The sequence below is a fragment of the Ischnura elegans genome, chromosome 4 (genome assembly GCF_921293095.1).
Source record: "Ischnura elegans chromosome 4, ioIscEleg1.1, whole genome shotgun sequence".
Taxonomy (NCBI): Eukaryota; Metazoa; Arthropoda; class Insecta; order Odonata; family Coenagrionidae; genus Ischnura; species Ischnura elegans.
Genome location: NC_060249.1, coordinates 5650198 through 5669454, shown reverse-complemented (window position 1 = coordinate 5669454; position 19257 = coordinate 5650198). Strand labels below are relative to the sequence as shown.

The window sequence follows — 19257 nt, the reverse complement described above, 5'->3', positions numbered from 1 at the left end:
CTGCCCTAGTGGACAGCCAAAGCAAACCACTGGTCAATGGAAACAATTGCTCAGGCCACCACTAATCACAAAAAGTGCCTTTCAAATTCACCATCAGGTGTTAGTTCAAGTCGAAGACGACCTGAAATGAAGGGCATGGCCTGGTCACTCAGCAGCAGATCACTTTGGGTGAGTTTGTGGGAACGCACCTCACATCCAGCAGTTGTAGCGTTGAGTTGACCCTCAGGAGATCCCGGATGTGCAAGGCATCCGCAACGCCAAGCCCATTGTCCGCCAGGTGCAGCTCCTTGAGGGATGTGTTTGTCTTCAATGCATTCACTAGCAAGAGAGACAGAGGAGAAAATACAGACACAGGATTACACTCACTTTGCCTTTTCATTTCTCAGCACCACCATCACATTAGTAATAATAATCCTAATAATATATTTTTTATGTTAATATTTTTTCAACTAACATCCTGAGGGAAATATCATCAGTTCAAAATGTCCCACCATTCTTTAAATAAAAAATGAATACAAAATCCTTAGAACCTTTTATTGTAACAAGCCTCTAAACAATCTAAAACCCATAAATACTATTTCCATCTGTATGACCTACTTACCTGGCTAAGAAGAAAATTAAAGAAAAATTTTCAAGGATTATTAACCCATTCTTTGAAGTAATTCCACAACTACTAAAAATCTTTCCCTGCCATCTTAGCCCGCTAATGCCTAGCAGTACCATACGGTAACAGCTGGTAATGCAATGCAATACATAACTTTATTGTTTGAAAAAAAAGGTTTGAAATTACGAAACTCGATTTTACGAAGTGCCAATTTTCCGGTCTCACTGACTTCGTAAAATCAAGAGTTTACTGTATATAGTTTTACTTATGCTTAGCTGTCTGGAACATTATCATTGTGCCGCTAACACATTTTACACACACACACACACATACAATGGTGCTGGGATAGATGGAAAAAGGCAGAAATCAGAGAGAAAAAATGTAGCCAGACTGGGATTCAAACCCAAAACCTTCCCATTGGTGTTCCACTGCCTCTACAGTTGTGCTAATATACATTTTTGACTTATTTTACATAAAATTCAAATCCACCATAATTTTGGTGGGGGTAATAGGACAGAAAACTCCCTTTATATAAGGTACATATTTTCATATGTAAACAAGAGAGTAAGAGGGTGTCCCAGAGTACAGGGCAAGCACATGTTAGGGCATCATTGCATACCGAGGATGGCGACGGATCGGCCACTGAGGCCACAGTTCTCGAGGTGCAGAGCCTGCAGGTTGGTGCCAATGCGCAGACCACGGCATAACGTTGGCATCTGTTGCTCACTTAGCTTAGTGTTGCGTGCAACTAGCTTCTCGAGGCATCTCGTCTGAAATACAAAAGGTAGACAGATGAGTGTGATTCGCATGTTCAAAAGTACAAGTGCTCATGCACTCCACTGCATATTTCTATTAGTCAATTATAGGGATGTGCAAGTAGTCGAAAATTTGAGTCATTCCAGTGGCATAACGAGTGTCGAATCAAGTAAAGTAGTTTCGGTTACAGAGCTGTCATAGCCAGTAAGTTCAGAAATCTGCCAACCGAATGCACTATCATGAAACTCATGTAGTAATATCGTTTATAAGGTCAATAAGTCATTCAAATGCCTTGGCCTAAGAGTTTCAGCTAATAGTAGTCGACATGGGTGCTGAATACCTTTTCGTCGGCCATGGCGTCCGAAGGTCTTCCACGTACTCGGAGTAAACGCAGTGGACCACAGCATTGCTCATACTTTCATATGCGATACTTTTTTACCCTTATACACTTTCTTTACTCAAACACCAAGTAAGGGAGTACGTAAAAATTGTTAGGATTTCTATGGAAAAAATTAGCGATGGGTCGATTAAAAAATTTTAACGATTCCGATCCCGATTCCGACTATGACATTTCAATTCCCATTCTACCGATACCGATTCCATCAATTCTGAAGCCATACCCTCCAAGATAAATATCACTTAATTCAAGAGAACAAGACAAACACTAAAAAAATTATTATTCTGTGGAAGAATCAGTTGACAAAAGTACCTTTCATATCATCACTACGTAATTAAAAAATAATAGCTAAATTTCAAAACAGAACATACCTGAAAAGTGGTGTTACCTCATAAGTGTTACTTTAGAATATTAGCACTCATGTTTAAATTTAAAATAAAAGTATCTCATTTAATATCTATCTTTTATTGAAAATATCTTATCATTATCAATAATTGGAGGTCCGTAAAAGTGGTTTCATTTTGTGCTCAAATTCGTTTTAAAACCGTGTAATTTCGGTGGTATAGAAAATCTTGGCGGAGTCATTATAATGCTACAATTTTTCCATGTTTATAGGCGTTTTATTATTTTATGGTACACGTTTCATGAATACTTATACTTTTATTAAGCATTTTACATCAAATTTAACACAATTTCGATTGTACGAAATTTCTGATAAAACTAAATGAAGGAAATGGTTCAAGTTATATTGGTTCAAGGTATATGAATGGTTCAAGTACGTAGTCTTGGCGAATTCAATCGGCAAACGGCAAATTCCCACTACTTCATATGTGTATACTTTGAGAGCCATTCTAGAATTTTTGGATTGTCAAGTTTCTCTACACTAAATAAAGCCTTTAAAAATGCTTCTGTAGTAGCAACAACAAGCTCCTCCTTTGCTTTCTTTGAGTGAGTGACTGTGTGTTCAAATGATAGCTGTCGTTTTGCAAGTCCCCTTTCTTTTGCACATTTATGTGTATCGCTACTGATGTGCTTTAACAGCGTGTCACATCTTTCATATTAAAATCTTTTATCGTAAACTTAGCACATTAATACTCTGTCTTTCACATAAAATCCTTCTGAGCTGAATTCACTCGCCATGGTATGAGCGGTATCACTAGCTTTTGGCATTTTAAAATTCCTATCCTTTGTTTGATATTTAAAGCTGGAACTACTATAAAAAAAGTCTAATTGTAAACAACAACCACTCACGATGGTGTTTTCAAACTTGAGTGCTGGGTAGCTACAGTATAACCATAGTACTGTATAACTTACAAATTGGCCGAAATGTTTCATGTTGTGGGTTCCCTTTCGATACCCCTCACCCAGGTGTTGAGGGAAGGTAGGATAGCAACTACATACAACAAAATCGCTTAGTTTTGATTACAGCAGTAGCCAATCGGTGAGGAAAGGCAGTGAAAGAAGCACACAACTAAAAATAATCGAATTCAAAGAAACTTGAAAAATTATTTCCCATTTATCAATCCTGAAACATCTAGAATGATACGCTTTCTCAGCTGAAGAATTAGATATTAGATTTGGCCAATGTCAAAATTATTTTTGTTTGTATTGAAGCTCTGTGGAGAGCCGAATATCCGACGATCCGTCCGCTAATAAGGGGTACCCCCTCTCCTCCTCCCCTTACTGTTCCTTCCTTCCCTTCCCCCGACTGCTAGCGCTTTCTTCTTTCAAATAATCATACTTGTCTATGGATGTCTTTAAGCAAATCGAATCGCACAGTTGACAACACAGTGCCGTTGACGGCCTCCCTGGTCACCACGGCACCCCCACAGTGCCCATTTCAATCTGGCCTGCTGGTGTACCATCTACGGCATGAAATACAGGCGGTGCTACATGGAGGCCGCTTTCTGGCAAAACGACTTTTTGCCGGCCGCTGCTCAAGTCATGACTCCGTGAAATTCAGGCCGCTTCCAGATAAGACGACTCCCTGCCACGCTGTGGGCTGTGAACGGCGGCAGCGGCCGTGTTTAACCCTTAGGTGCACGCTAAGCGGGGATTTTGCCGCATTTTTCAAAAATTCGAAATAGCGCGTTTATTGCACATGGATCACTGGTGGTACCCTTTGGTATTCTATTTCTGTACCTTTCCTTCTACCAAGAACATATGTTTGCGTCAATGTGACGATCAACTATTGCGTAAGAATCTTACAAATTGAGAACAACGTAACTTCGGGTGATTTGCTGCTAGATGGTGTTCACACGATACTAAGGAATTTCTGTTAATCTGTCGCTACCGTGGAAACTTGGAAGCATAATTCTTTTTCCAATAATATGTTAATATGTTTTCTCGTATTTATAATATTTTTTGTAAGCATTTGCATTATTATGTCGCTATTATTATTGTTTGTATAATTTATCTCAACCTCAAACCACATGTCGTAATTTAAAAATTTCATCCTCACACTCAAATATAAATTACATTGGTGCAAAAATGCGTTATTTACACTTTACTAGAGACCGAAAAATAAGTTATGCACGTTTTTTATAATGTGTTATGCATCGGAGTTTGAATGCGAAGAGTCGGCACTTGGTGTATCTATCTGCGAGAAAAGAACATAATGCTGCAATGGCATTATAACAAGATTCGGGAATCATAACCTCCCTATGGACGTAAATTCTATTACTATTTTATCGAATTGTGAACAAATTGAGTCGGTGGTGACTAATGTAGAGTATATGAAATTCCCAGGTCAAAACGCATTTATCACCCTCATGAGTTCTAACGAGTGCTTCAAAAGCTTGATAATGAAGATGGGAGGGAAGGGCAGGTCAATCACGATATGGAGAATATTTTTTTTGATTTCTCACATGAAAGTGAAGGGGAGGAAGAATGTTTTTGAAGACGCATTACATTCCAGCGATAGTTAGCAGTATTATGATAATAATATAGTTAGCCACCCACATAATTTCAACGTTTACCTAGTTCAACGGAAACAGTTAAACGTTTTGGCTTAAGTATTCGATACAATTTGCTAACACCAAAACAAAAGCTAAAGATATCGTTTGTGTTTCACCAGGGCCAACATCATTTCCTAAGAATGTTGCCACCAAACTCTAATTGTTGCCAAAAATGATTTCACTGAACGTGATTGAAAAAGTGTCGAGAATACCAACTTGTATATTAAAGGAAAACTGACATCTCATGTGTACTCGAGAATCAAAGATTGCATCACTACTTCCCGTATAGAAATAATATCTTTATTTGGAATTAAATACACTCTCTCTGAAAATAAAAGTTGCAAGCCAGATGCTAGAGAAGAGCTTGTAAAACAGATGGAACAGGCCTGATGATTTGCAAGCAAATGAGAACAGCGTTTGGGATAGCAACGGGAGTACGGGAATTCAAATGGGAAAATAACAACAAAATATTACTATTCAAGTCTTGATTTAGCCATGCATTTGCTATAAAATGGTCTAACTTTATTAGGTCCCGTGAAAAAAACCTTAAATCCACAGTGAGTTTCTACCCTGCAAAATTCTATAGGCATGAACTTCATTTCTTGGTTTCCAGGATACCTGCACTCTTGTTTCGTACTTCACTAAACCAAACATATGTAAAAATTCTGCTTTCTATGTTGCACTGCAAAGAGGACATCGATGTAGAAACTGCAAAACCTGAAATGATCCTGAACTACAACTCAACCAAGGGAGATGTCAATTCTGTAAACCAGAAGTGTGTAAATTACTCCCCTTCAAGACGAACACGAAAGTGACCTCTATCACAATTTCTCCTGTTTTTTGATATGGCTACTTTAAGCGACCACATGATTTTTGTAGCTAATAATATTATTTTTTAATCCATCGAAAACCAAGAATGGAGTTCACGGAAGCTCCCACGTTAAGCCTTGTAGATGAACATCTGAAGTCCAGGGTGAAAAAGGTAATCTTCCAGCAGACACAAAGGCTTTTCTAGCAATGAGACTTGGGAAAATTCCTGAATTATCTGCTTCTGCACATGAACCTCAATGTAAGACGGGTCATTGTTTTACACGTGGAAAATATAAAAATTATAAGATGGCAAGTATACGAATGTTTTTGATTTATATGCAATAACCATTCCACCTTTGGCATATTCATTTCCTTTTTATGTGTGTTTTTTGACTTGATAGTGCCTAGATTATCGTCTGCAATTCCTTTAGAAAAATTAGTCTTTATTTAAAAAATTGCATATAATTATACGATATTTTTGTTTATAAATAAATGTGAAAAATATTTAAAGTGTTTCAATTTATTAAAAGTTACCCAAATACATTAAACCACCTTCAAATTTGAATATATATTTGGGAAAATCAAAAATGTAAAAGTGTGGCAAAAAAGCCGCAAGCGTGCACTGGCGCTTTAAGTGCAGATGCTTGCACCTAAGGGTTAAGTCAACAGAATTGTTACATTAGACCCACACTCAAGGTTTTCCTGCAACAAGTTATCCAATAATGCTATCTAATGCGTCGCGGTGAGTCACCGGAATTACTTCTCGGCATTGACGCATGCCGGGCGCATGAGCTTGTATTTCCACTCTTCCACGGCCGCGTTAAATTTCTTTCGGCACTTTTGAATTCATAATTTCTAATTCTTCAGGTGAGAAAGCGCCTAATTCTAAATATTTCAGGATTGATACATAGGAATTGAAGAGAGAGTCTTTAAAAAATGTAACGGCAAATTCTGGCGCAGAAATTGCTACAGAGCGCGATCAATTGTGATGAATATCGAATACTAGAAAGTATTCATTATTAGAGATCTCGAATAATTTTGTTCAAAGCCCAATCTCAAATACCTCAAATACTTTGAATTTTGCACCATACACTGTCGCACGCACGTCGTTGGTAGTTCACTTGGAAATAGGGTAAACTCTAGTCGTTTAGTGCATGCAGCACCGTTTTAGGCAAGTTGAAGAACTACATCAAAGGGCATAGCCGGTCAAGAGGGTGAAAAGTCATAGACGAATTTTAGAAACATGCAAGGAATTACTTATGCGATCGGTACGGAAAGTGGTAATTTCATAGGTAAAAACCACTCATCATGTAGATAATCTTTACAGGCCACATTTTTGAAAGGATTGATCAACCTTCTCTCACCTGCAATCGAGCTTCTACGGTAACAGGATGGAGTAAAAACCTGATGCTTTTACGGTGAATATATTCAAAAAAGGCTATTCGGGCTTCCAGCAGGGTGGTCTCAGAATGGAGGGAGACCACCCGGCTGGAAGCCCGAATAGCCTTTTTCGAGGATGGAGATAAATTGTAGCGGTATATACTAGAGATGTGCGAATAGTATCCGCGAATACTCGAATACCTCGAATATTAGAAAGTATTCGATATTCGAGGTTTCGAATAGTTATGCAAAAAGTACCGCCTCGAATACTTTGAATTTTGAGTCATACACTGTCGCACACACGTCGCTGGTAGTTGACTCGGAAAAATGTAGAGAACTGTAGTCATTTAGTGCTCGCAGCGCCGTTTTACGCAAGTTGACCAATTACATCAAATTCGTGGATTTTAGCGGTGAAAAGAGTTCGACGAGGGGAACCGAAAATGCTCGGGTGAAAAAATCTGAAAATCCCCGATTCCCCCCACCAGGAGAACCTCAGTGCCGTGGGATAGCAACCTTAGGGCATTTCCCACGATCCGCTATCCCCCTCCATTCAGCACTCGCCTCACCCACTCTGACGCTTTCCTCTTCTCCGAAATCAAACAAAAGGTCCCAGCTCGGGATCGCATTACGAAGACCACTGCTTCGAAAAAAATATCGAGTTACGAGAACAATAAAAACGTGTTTCACGCCCTCCCCCTTTTCTCACCCACTGACCTTTTTCTGGCTACCTGCTTCGAAGTTCCCCATTTCTGGAGGTCGACTGCTGTGTGACTACCGTGGGATACTTACATTAGCGCATTTCCCAAGATCCGGTATCCCTCTCCATTCAGCACTAGCCCCCCCCAACTGAGGTTTTCCTCTTCTTCGAAATACAAAAAAGGTCACAGCTCGCGCAGGGATCATATTACGAAGACCTTAGCTTCGAAAAAATACCAAGTTACTCGAGAACAATAGAAACGTGTTTCGGGCCCTCCCTTTTCTCCCCCACTGACCTTTTTTTTCCTATAGAGCGTTCCACATTTAGTTGACAGTACGGGCCTTATGGATAACAGTGTTGCCAAACTTCCGCTCCGCCGACAGGCATCCTAACGGCGTATGCAACCACACATAATTTGGCGCCAAAAAGGTTTAGTTCAAAAAGGAGTTATGGATCGCACGAAAGACGGCGTGAATTAAGGAATGTTTTAGCGAAAATTACTATACCTTTGCTGCAATATAAAAGGAAAAGTCTTTTGTTATTTTATGTATGTACTTATTCAATGCACAAGCTGAATAGTGAATAATCTGTAATGTAAAAAATAACTATAAATTGAAGGATAATAAAAAGTATCGCCACTCCTGAATGAGACAAAATTTCTATTCCTCCCATATTATGCAATATTTTTTGGCTCTGGCTAGTATTACATGAAAGGCGATGTTGTGTAAGACATCAATCTTTAATTTTTCAAAATTTTCCCGTACTTAGTTTATGGTTTTCTTCAAGGTAAGTCTACCACTTCTGCAATTTATCGAGCAATCGACAATATACTACTTTCCATTGATAACAAACGTGAAACTTTGGGGCTTTTCTTTGACTTCTCCAAGGCATTTGACCTTGTGAATCATAAGCTGCTCTTGTGCAAACTAGATAGTATGGGCATCAGAGGCACACCTCTCAACTGGATTGCATCGTACCTTCACAATCGATCTCAGACGGTAAATCTTTTGATCGATGGCACTAAACATACCTCTAGTATTTGTTCATCCTCAGTGGGTGTCCCACAAGGGTCTATTCTTGGACCTTTTCTATTCTTGATATACATTAATGATTTACCTACAACTTTATCATACACAGATAATATTACACCAATCCTATACGCAGATGACACAAATGTGATCATCTCCTCCTCTTCACGTAGCTACCTAATTGATAAAGCTAGGCAAGTTACGGAAATACTTGGTAAGTGGGCCAATGAAAACCATTTAATTGTAAACGCTGAAAAAAGCAAATTGATTCATTTCTCCAAAGCGAAAAATCTCTCATCAAGCCTACTTATTAAGAGTAATCACAAATCAATTGAGCAAGTGTCTTCTCTTCAGTTTCTGGGTGTATGTTTGAGTTCAAATCTTTCTTGGAACCAACATACTGATCTCTTGAGTCATAAACTAAGTTCCACATGTTACCTACTAAGACAACTCAGTAGTTCAGTAAGAAGGGATACACTCCTTACTCTGTACTATGGGGAGTTTTATTCCCATATCTTACACAGTATAATTTTTTGGGGCTCCTCTCATATCAACTCATTACGCATTTTCAGACTTCAGAAAAAGGCTGTAAGAATAATAGCCCAGAAACCATCCAGATACTCATGCAGACCCCTATTCAAGGAGCTAGGCCTTCTGCCTCTGCCTTGCATTTATATCATGATTACTGTGCTGTACATCAAATCTAATATCATAAGCTTTCCCCTTAATAGTGACCATCACCCCCATCACACAAGATGCAAGCATGACATACATTACACTACTACAAGAACAAACTTAAACAAACTGGGCCCGAGGGAAATGGGGGTACGACTTTATAATAAACTCCCTGCTGATTTAAAAAATATTAAAAAATTTAATGCTTTCAAAATACAATTAAAAAGGTTCCTTCTTTCAGGTTCATATTACTCTTTGGAAGAATATTACATGAGCTAAGGGCTTGATGGAATGTTATACGTGATTTTTTTTTCCTTTCTTTGTTATGAGTGTTTTATTATATGTGATATATATGTACACTTATTTTATGCTTGTGATGTTTTTGATGGACGTGCCTTATACCTGTGCAAATGTACCTTGGTCTTTTGGGCAAATAAAACATATTATTATTATTATTATTATTGTAAATTAAAGATCTTTTTTCAAGCTGACATCTTCAAAGCTAATTTCGTTAATGTTCTTTTTCCTCCACCTTGTAGTAGCCATGGATTCCAATTTCCTTGAGTAATAAGAGGCATTATCTACCACTATAATTGATCCTTCGGGTAAGTTTGCAAGAAGTGAGTGCTCAAACCATCTCTCGTAACACTCGCCACCCACTTCTTCATGATAATCCATTGAGTTCTGTTTGTACAGAAACATATGCAATGCTCCTTTTATGATCCCATTTTCCGTTCCTGCGTGTATAATTGCAAATCGTCCTCCTCGGGAAGTGGGGGCCAAGCCCAGTATTTAGACCAGCAAGGAAAGCTTGACGCGGATTTTCTAATTGTTTGTTTCGCAAACTAATGTTCACTATTTGTCCAACATTAATCCAACTTTCGCCTGTGAATACACTCGTCCTGTGTTCGCGACGATATTCTTTTAGCTGCCTTAAATAATTAATTGTTCCACCAACGAATAATATCATCCCTTTCGATAAGGATGATTCTTTTCCCCCTGTGTTCGTACACAAAGCCTATGTCCAAAAGAAGACGATGTAGTGTTGTCCTTTTGTAATCTGGGAGAATACTATCCATATATACCGAGTTTAAGATGGATTTTAAAGTCGGAGGAATATTTTTCACGAAGGATTCATGTACTACCTTCCTTCTAATTCCCGATCTCACAAAATCGTCGAAAATCACCGCTCTCGAATTTTTGTAAGGCTGTCTAATTTCTTTACTTTTTGAAGGAGTTACCAATGGACCACGGGAGCTTTCCTTTCTCACTGTGTAAACAGTAGACTCCGAGCACCCAGTAGCCTTCGAAGTTTCTCGGCAGGCCTCACTAATACTGAGAGATTTCCTGAAGTACGAGAACACTTTGAGCAGCAACTGTCTTTCGCGGCTTATGAGCTTCTCACCTTTTCTCCTCTTCTTTGCATCGGACATATTGATTGGTCGTGTTACAGCAGAGATAAGTGTAAAACACACTTCACAACTCTCTAATTTAATAGACCGCACAACACTTGTTCACTCAAAAAAAAATGCAACGACAAACTGAACGCCTTCGTAAATTCTTCCCACGGCCCCTTCGGCTAGGGTCGATTCTGGTGCAGGTTTTATGGTACCCTATGAAAGGAACTCAGAAAAAACCCAAGCCCCCTTTTGTAAAAGGCGTGCACTGGATGGGGTAGTGTTTCGCACAGATTATGAGATATATTCTCTTTCTTGGTTTCCGCGATGGGACCGAAACACCCAAGGCGAAAGCGTCTTATTTCCAAGCCGCTTGCTTACTTTCGTGTATCAATATGTTCAGGTAAAAACACTGCTGTTACGACGTATGAGTATTCTCTGTTTAGGATATCAAATGAATAGATATGTACATTTCATAGTATGCATTGACAAAAAACTCCTTTTCCGCCCGAGAATTTTCCCTCTGCGCGTAAGAAAAAGCAAGAAGCCCGGCCCAGCGGCGCCGTAATATTTTTTCTTAAGATCAAAACCTTGTAACTCGCTTCAGAATTGATGTAAGTTAATTATTTTTTCCCCAAAAATAACTTTGTAGTTTTCTTCACATTTGATACGCGGCATATAGGGACCTACGACCTAAGAAACGTAAGTTAGTAAGCGACTACTTTTTACATTGCAAAAATAAAAATTTTCATGTCTTAAAGGGTGTTACGTCGGCATAACAACATTTAAACTCAATATTTGTACAATTAGTGAATACCTTTAAAGAGAAAATAGTGTGAAGAATTTTGTGCAGAAGATTCAATTCAATACAGACAACGGTCAGGCAGAAATTGCGAGAAGAAGATAAAGTAAAAAAATCCACGTTTCTGACGGAAATTTAAGGAAATGTTTTTTATAGCTTTTGTTATAATTTTTAGCGAAAAATTATTAGAACTTATGAATGCAGCATATCTTTCTACATTAGAATGGAATTTTTAATCAGAGCATAACACAACATTAATTTTCGTGCTGCTATTGACAACACCGCGCTCCTGGCCTTATGCAGATTAACATGGGAAACTATTCTTCATCTATTCAGTCATCTATTAGCACAAAAGGCGTCTAAGATTGACTTTCGTCAATTGATGTTACACCTTTATTGAATTGAAATATTAGTAATGTGCGCGTAATTTCAAAAAGAATAAGACCAAACACGACGTATTTCTGAATTTATCTAAGCATTTTACGCAAAGAAATAAATGTCAAAATACGACGGAGTCTTAGCATTCTGGCGAAACTCGATATGAGCAGCAGAGCTTCTTGGAAGTTGATGCGTTATTTTTTTCCGAAAGCATAGGTATATCAAGTTGCAATTAATGAATGGTGCTATAAATCTTTATTGTTACAGTCCCAGACAAAGGGATATTTTCTCAGAATATTTGGTTTCTCCCTGATAGCAATTCCAATTCATCTTCTTATCTCGTGAGAACTCCCAAAGATGGACTGAAAATAATTGAAGAAAATCCGGTGGAATAGAGCTTGTATTTTGCAAAATGCCTCAGATTGTCAGCTAGCACTTGGCAGCAGGAGTGGGGGTAAAGCGATGCTAGTTGAATTAATGATATGCCCAATTGTTTCCATAAAATTAAAATATTCATTAATCAGCTAAATTCCTGTTCGAATCATTTAAAGGAAATCAAAATTACTCCCCAAAATCTTGTGTTGCCTGCTGCATAGGCAACCGAGTCAAACATTCCAGCATTCATCATTTAGTTTTCGAGGTATTCGAATATTTGAGCAATGATTTAATATTCGAATTCGATATTCAAATTCGAGAAATCTGCTATTCGACCCATCTCTAGTATATACACAAATGAAACAACACTTATGCATAGATACAACACGGGGAAAACTCAAATCGAGCTCATTTTCTCAATCTATATTCTGAAATTCCAGGCAGTTTTTGGAGGCCCTGAAGTCATTTTCTTCACCAGTATACATGCAATTCTGTCCTTGTGGTGGGCACCTTAATCAGTAGAATACTATATAATAAATAAAAAGGGGTGTTATGGAGGGCCAGAGCATAGAGCCAAACGGCCAAAATCGCATATTTTTTAGCTTATTTTTTCGCGATGTTCCACCACCTAAAAATTATTTTTTCAATACACCAGCCGAAAGGTATTAAAAAACACCTCCAGAAAACGTTTTTTCCTTTTTGGCCCTCTCAAACATATTTTATAAAAACATGCGTTAGAAATTTCCTATTCAACGCCACATCTTCATGTCCCGCTCAAAGTTCTTGAAAACAATAGGAAATATGCTCCATTTCATAAGGTTTCAAATGCCGCAAACCGCAAATAAATAATAAAAAATATGCCTTCTTGACTGAGATATTTAAAAAAGAGTGAAAATCGTATTTTTGATCTAGCCGGCCCTGATGGGCCTCTAGCGGGCTGGAAATGTGGGGAGGTTTGTCCAATTTGATCCCAAATCGCGCACACCAAGTACGAGAAAAATCCCGGAGAGAGGACTTTTCACCCTCTTATTCGGCTATGCCCTTTGCGGAAAAGAGTGGTGAATAAATATCGTTCGACATGGGGAACCGAAAATGATCGGGAGGAGGGGGGAGAAGAAATCTGAAAATGAACGTTTAGTATGCTTTGCACAATTCTAGTATTCGATGCATTCCTAATTTCAGATATTCGAATATTCGAGCTATGATTTAATATTTGAGTTCGAGAAATCTGCTGATGGACCCATCTCTAGTTTAAACATATACACACACAATATTGATTTGACGCTCTTCATTTTCACAGCAATTGGTCACTTTAAATTTCTCTTCTAGGTTTATGCTTTTTCTTGATAGCTTCTTGATTTTTCTACCCACATTCTAATTTTTTGCCATTGTTACATTGGTTCGTACTCCGTATGGCTCAATCGAAATCACCTTCTACTGCTGAACTTCCTGAGATGCAGAGGGCGTTTGACTGCTGGGAGGGATGAAGGCATTGTGTTTTAGACTCTCTGGTGGACCCTTCTACGTTTTGATGTTATTCACACGGAACTGGGGCATAGCTCAATTTCTTCCCTGTGAATACCGATGACCTTGATGGCTTGAGCGTAGACCATCTACGTTGAAGTCAATTCGGCCGATCTCATTTCCACTAACTCCACGCTTAATTAATGATCTAAATTCACTAATGTTATCCTGCTAAGGAGGCGAGATAAATTACTTCGGTAGGCTGGCTATCTGGACCGCAGGATGAGTAATGCTTATGGCCATTGTGCAACACTGGATTTCGATTAATATATAAACAAAGAAGAAAAAGAAATCAAAGTCTCCATTGTATTTTTCCAACTAATTCCTTGCCTAAAATGCTTAAATAACGATAGAAATACGCAGCATTTGGTCTCAATCTTTTTTTAATTACGCCCACATTACTAATATTTCAATCTAATAAAAGTATAATATCAATTGCCTAAAGTCATCGCTAGACGCCTTTTGGGCAGCAGTTTTGGGACTCATGCTGCAGTTGACCTCCAGGAATGAGGAACTTTGAAGTGGGTAAGCTGAAAAAGGTCAGTGGGCGAGAAAGGGGGAGGCGTGAAAAAAGGTTTCTTTTGTTCTTGCGTAACTTGATATTTTCTTTCGAAGCTAAGGTCTTCGTAATACGATCAATGTGCCAGCTGGAATCTTTTGTTTGATTTTGGAGAAAAGGAAAGCTTAGAGGGGGAAGGGCAGTGCTGAATATAGGGGTATAGCGGATCTTGGGAAATGCGCTTATGTTACTATCCCATGGCATTGAGCTTCTCCCTATGGTAGTTTCATCACAAAGGGAAGATTCAAACTACACCCATGTCTCGTATAGCGCAAGGGATGCGTTCCTTGGGGTCTTTGCGCTATACGAATTTGCGTTATACGAGAGCGTTTTAACATAGGGAAGATAGGGATGCGTTCCTGGTAGCATAGGTCTTTGGTATTGAATTTCCTCTAAAACATCTATATTCCCATAAAAAGCCTTATAAAACATTATTTCTATAAATATTTATAGTTTAAAACATCTTTAAAGATAGTATTCACGCATTCAAAGACTTTTATTCACGTTAAAAAAAATTCTTACGTGCTTTCGAAATTCCATCCTGTCGTGCGGGTGGGCTAACATCTGCTATCTCAAGGGATCGTAATGCGTTGCCGGCAGTTGACGATTTTTCAAACTAGTCTAAAAACAACTATTGTGTCACCCAGGCCCTTTTGTAGCTCATCGAAATGACAGAAAAATGCTACATTAAATGCCATTTCATAGCTAGCGGAGTTTATGAATGATAAATCATTTTAATTTGAAGTCTTCCGAGTCATTAGCAGCTACGTGAAACAGTCTTTAAATACCTTGAAACCTGACCCAGGTTTTCCTTCCCTGAAAATGAATGAATGAGAATGCATTCTTTTCCAAAAGAATATCGTCTCGTCAACACTAAAAACTAGTTGAGGGGGAAAGGAGCCACTTTCAATAACAGCTTGGAGTTCATCAGAAAATGTTGTGGTGGCTGCGCTATGAACACTTGCAGATTCACCTGATATCGCCGCACTGAAAATACCTTCTTGCCGTTTCAATTCTGGAACCAACCGGAGCTTTCACTAAATGTCTCGGAGCGATTACCACTCTCGTCTTTTTGTACTGATTCACCATGAACTTTCCGTATGTGTAGACTGCTTGGTTGAAGTTGGTGCGGCTGAGGTCACTGATATTTTAGCTTCGTCTTTATTCAGAATAAGGCATCGTGAGTTTAAACTTCCGCGCAATATCGCTTTGACGCTCTCCATTTTCAAAGCAATTGACCTCTCTCAAGTCCTCTTCTAGGTTTTTGGTTTTTCTTGATAAAATCTTGATTTTTCTACACGCATTCCTATTTTTTGCCATATTCTCTTGGTTTTTACTCTGTATGGCTCTATCTAAATCACCTTCTTCTGCTGAACTGTATTCCTGAGACGCAGAAGGCCTAAGACTGCGGGGAGGGAACGAAGCCATTGTGTTTGAGACTCTATAGCGGACCCTTTTATGTGTTGATGCTATTCATGCGCAACTCGGCCACCGCTCCATTTCTCCCCCGTGAATACTGATGACCTTGAAGGCTTTAGCGTAGACCCTCTACCTGGAAGTCAATCGCCCGGTAACCTACGACGGCAAAAATATGTCTCAAACCGTATTGCTGAAAAAAAACTCATTTCCACTAGCCCCACGCTTAATTAAGGATCTAAATTATTTATTATCATTCTGTTAAGGAGACGAGATAAATCTTCGGTAGGCCGGCTATCTGGACCCAATGACGAGTAATACTTTTGGCAATTGCACAGCAATGAATTTCGATTAATATATAAACAAAAAAGAAGATTTGAGGCAAGAAATAATATTAATATGCGTAAATTGATAGAAATTACGTGTGTACTTAGCGCAAGTTCACGTTTTATCACGAGAGCGTTTAAAATTTTTGATTAGGCTACACTGTGTTGCTATGTTTCCCCGAGGAACGAATTTGCGCTATATCGAAATTGCGCTAATTGAAATTGAGCTATACGAGACATGGGTGTATATATCAGTCGTTATTAGCCATAAATGACACATTGTATATATTTCGTCTCATTTTCGCCAAAGATGGATGCAGGAAAATTATACGTAGGGACCGCTATTATTCGAGCTATGATTTACTATTCAAGTAATCAGCTTTCGACCCATCTCTAGGTTTTAATGATTCTTCGTTTTAATGTTGTTATATTTAATTGCGGTTTTTAATGCAAATGATTTCATTAAATTTGAAATAAACAGTTGATTTTTAAAATGTATTTCGTATAAACCTATTTATTAATACATTTATCGAGTGAAATAAATGAATGACATTTAATATGCTTTGAGCAATTCTAGTATTCACGGTATTTAAAAATTGAGATATACGAGTATTCGAGCTATGATTTACTATTCTTATTCGATATTCAAGTTCGAGAAATCTGCTATTCGACCCATCTCTGCAAATAATGAAATTGAGGTAGGAGAAGGAAGTGATTTTTGTAGGAAAAAAGGCAGCGAGGAAGATATCGAGTACATTGCAAAAACAGCAAAGAAAAACATAAGTGATCCTCGGCATGACTAAGCGATCCATTCAGAATTTATTGCGGAAAAAGCAATGATTACTACCAACTGCAAAGGAAAAGAATATGCACAAGGCATTTGAAAAAATTTCACTCCTAAAATTCTTGACATGATTTTTACAGCATGCGGATGAAGAAGCTGAATGACCTCGAAGTCTACTAAGGATACGGTAGAACTAACAATCCTTCCTAGTAGTTTAGATACTGTTTGGTGCCAATGGTGATAGCAAGTTAGAATTGCATCATTGGTGGTTACATAATTCAGAAGGCCCTCCTATATTGCTACAAAAAGTCGAAACTAATATCAGGAACTATTGCCTATAATTAGATTTGATGACAAGTCTAATCGGGGAAAGACGGAGAGAAAAAGATTAAGTTGCACCTATTTTTCGGAATTCCAAATGGTCAATGCAATATAATCCAAATATCACATTTGTGGTCCCTATATGTTAGTTGATGAAATGTTACCTTTGTTTAGGGGAAGGTGTCTATTCAAAGTATTCATGAAAGAATAACCAGGGCAATATGGGATGCTTATAAGAATGTTCACCAACTGTGATGAGAGGTATGTGCTCAACATGGAAGTTATCGCCTGAGAAAAAAATGAACCATCAACAAGTAGAGGTTCAAACGAAATATTGAATGCCTGGTTGTCCCCATCAAGAATTCCGGGCAAAATGTGTCAACGGGTAGATACTATAAGTCTGTGGAGTCAGCAGAAGAACTTTATGAATATTTTGGATTGACTATGGTAGGAGCTATGCAGAGTAATAGAAAACATATTCCTGAATAATTGAAAGGAACAGCTGGTCAGGAAAGGTTTTGCAAGTTTGTTTGAATTTACAGACCCGAGCTCAGGGAGTCCACCAGTGACTGTTATCATTCATCACCAAAGAGAAACCTAAGAAAAATATCGTTTCTCTATCAACACAGCTTATAGAAATTTATTCATTTCAGATATAAATGTCAGTAATTGTTTCAAAAATAAATATGATATGAATTTTTTCTACTACAACACCAAAGGAGGAGTTGATGTTATTGATCAGATGCTATGTAAGTACATATTCCACCAAAAGATCTACAAGAAGGTGGCCGATGTCTGTCTTCTTTGCATTAATCGACATTGCTACCCTTAATGGATTCTCTCTTTTTACCCAACATTTTCCTCACTAGATTATCAAAATAAGCAAAAGGAGAAATCATTTAGGTATATTTGCTGGGCCTTGAACTTGTGCGACCACAATACAGTATTGGTTGGAAAACACAATAAGTTTAAAGAACCACTTTTTATTGATGATGGAATGGGTCCTGGATAGAAAAATACAGCCGTCAGATGTTACTGTCGAACACACTGTTCTTTACAATGAACACTTAAGAAACCATTAATTTTTGGATTTAATTTCAGTCAAATGACATCGCATAAGCATAGGTCCTGAGGCAGGCAACAATATGGCAGTTCTTTTGAGTCGTGCACAATCATTAAGATTTCCCTGATTACCCCATTCAAATCCATTGACTTTGCCCTAATCACCCATAACAGCTCTAATGAACTCACTCTGTTTCAATAAAAAGCAAAACATATGTCAACACACCTTTTTCAGCATTTGCGAGCAGGCCTGCCAACCTCTCGGCCCGATGTGGTCATTAGAAGAGATGTTCAGTTGTTTGGCTGCTTCGTAGTACTCCACCATGTCAAACATTGCCACAGATGCCTTCAAACAGAAAGGGAAAGAGCACAATGCATGTAGTCTGAAGAAAAGACAACACAAATCTTCAACATCATTGGAAAGGATCCACTCAAATATACCCATGTAACACTACGACAGTATCCATGTACAGCAAGAACACGTGATGTCTTTCAAGGTTTTTTACGACTAAATGATTTTCGACAGTTAACTTTAATTCCTCTTAAAATTACTAAAATTAAAGGGATTAGGTAATTATAATTGAGATATAAAGGATGAGAAAAGTGTAGAGAAATCAGAGGAAAGTGCAGTTTTCTTGGCAGAAAGACATGCGGGTTGTATAAGAATACATTTAATCTATCACACTAATTCACTAATACAAATAAGATACATTGGATAACACAACAGCGGGAGGAGATATGTACCGACACGTAACAGATGTGCAAGCAATAACATGACCCCCCACTAAAAATTGGAGAAAAGCACTTTCTTAATTTTTTTGCTTTCCATTTCTTAATTCTATTGGGAGATGTAGAGGTAGGCTATCATCTTGGCTCAGTCACCCGGTATCATATCTGCCTCTCTGATTATTAATATGGCCACTTGAAACTCACCATCAAATTACCCCATCAGAATGGGGTTCTTCACTCACAACCCAAAATCTAAATTTATTCCAAGAATTAGGTGAAT

The 19257-nt window shown here is 38.2% G+C and overlaps 1 protein-coding gene across 2 annotated transcripts in view; it reads right to left on the bottom strand.

Moving 5' to 3' along the window:
• Positions 1-19257, bottom strand: part of LOC124157018 (protein phosphatase 1 regulatory subunit 37) — a 156678-nt gene that overhangs the window by 110863 nt on the left and 26558 nt on the right. For both annotated transcript variants that reach the window (XR_006864515.1, XM_046531482.1), the window contains exons 4-6: positions 18475-18594; positions 1224-1374; positions 189-318 (exon numbers count right to left, since the gene is read on the bottom strand). Coding sequence is in view for 1 of the 2 variants with exons in the window: in XM_046531482.1 (XP_046387438.1) it covers positions 189-318; positions 1224-1374; positions 18475-18594 (401 nt within the window). In the remaining variant the exon portion in view is untranslated. The remainder of the gene's footprint in view (positions 1-188; positions 319-1223; positions 1375-18474; positions 18595-19257) is intronic.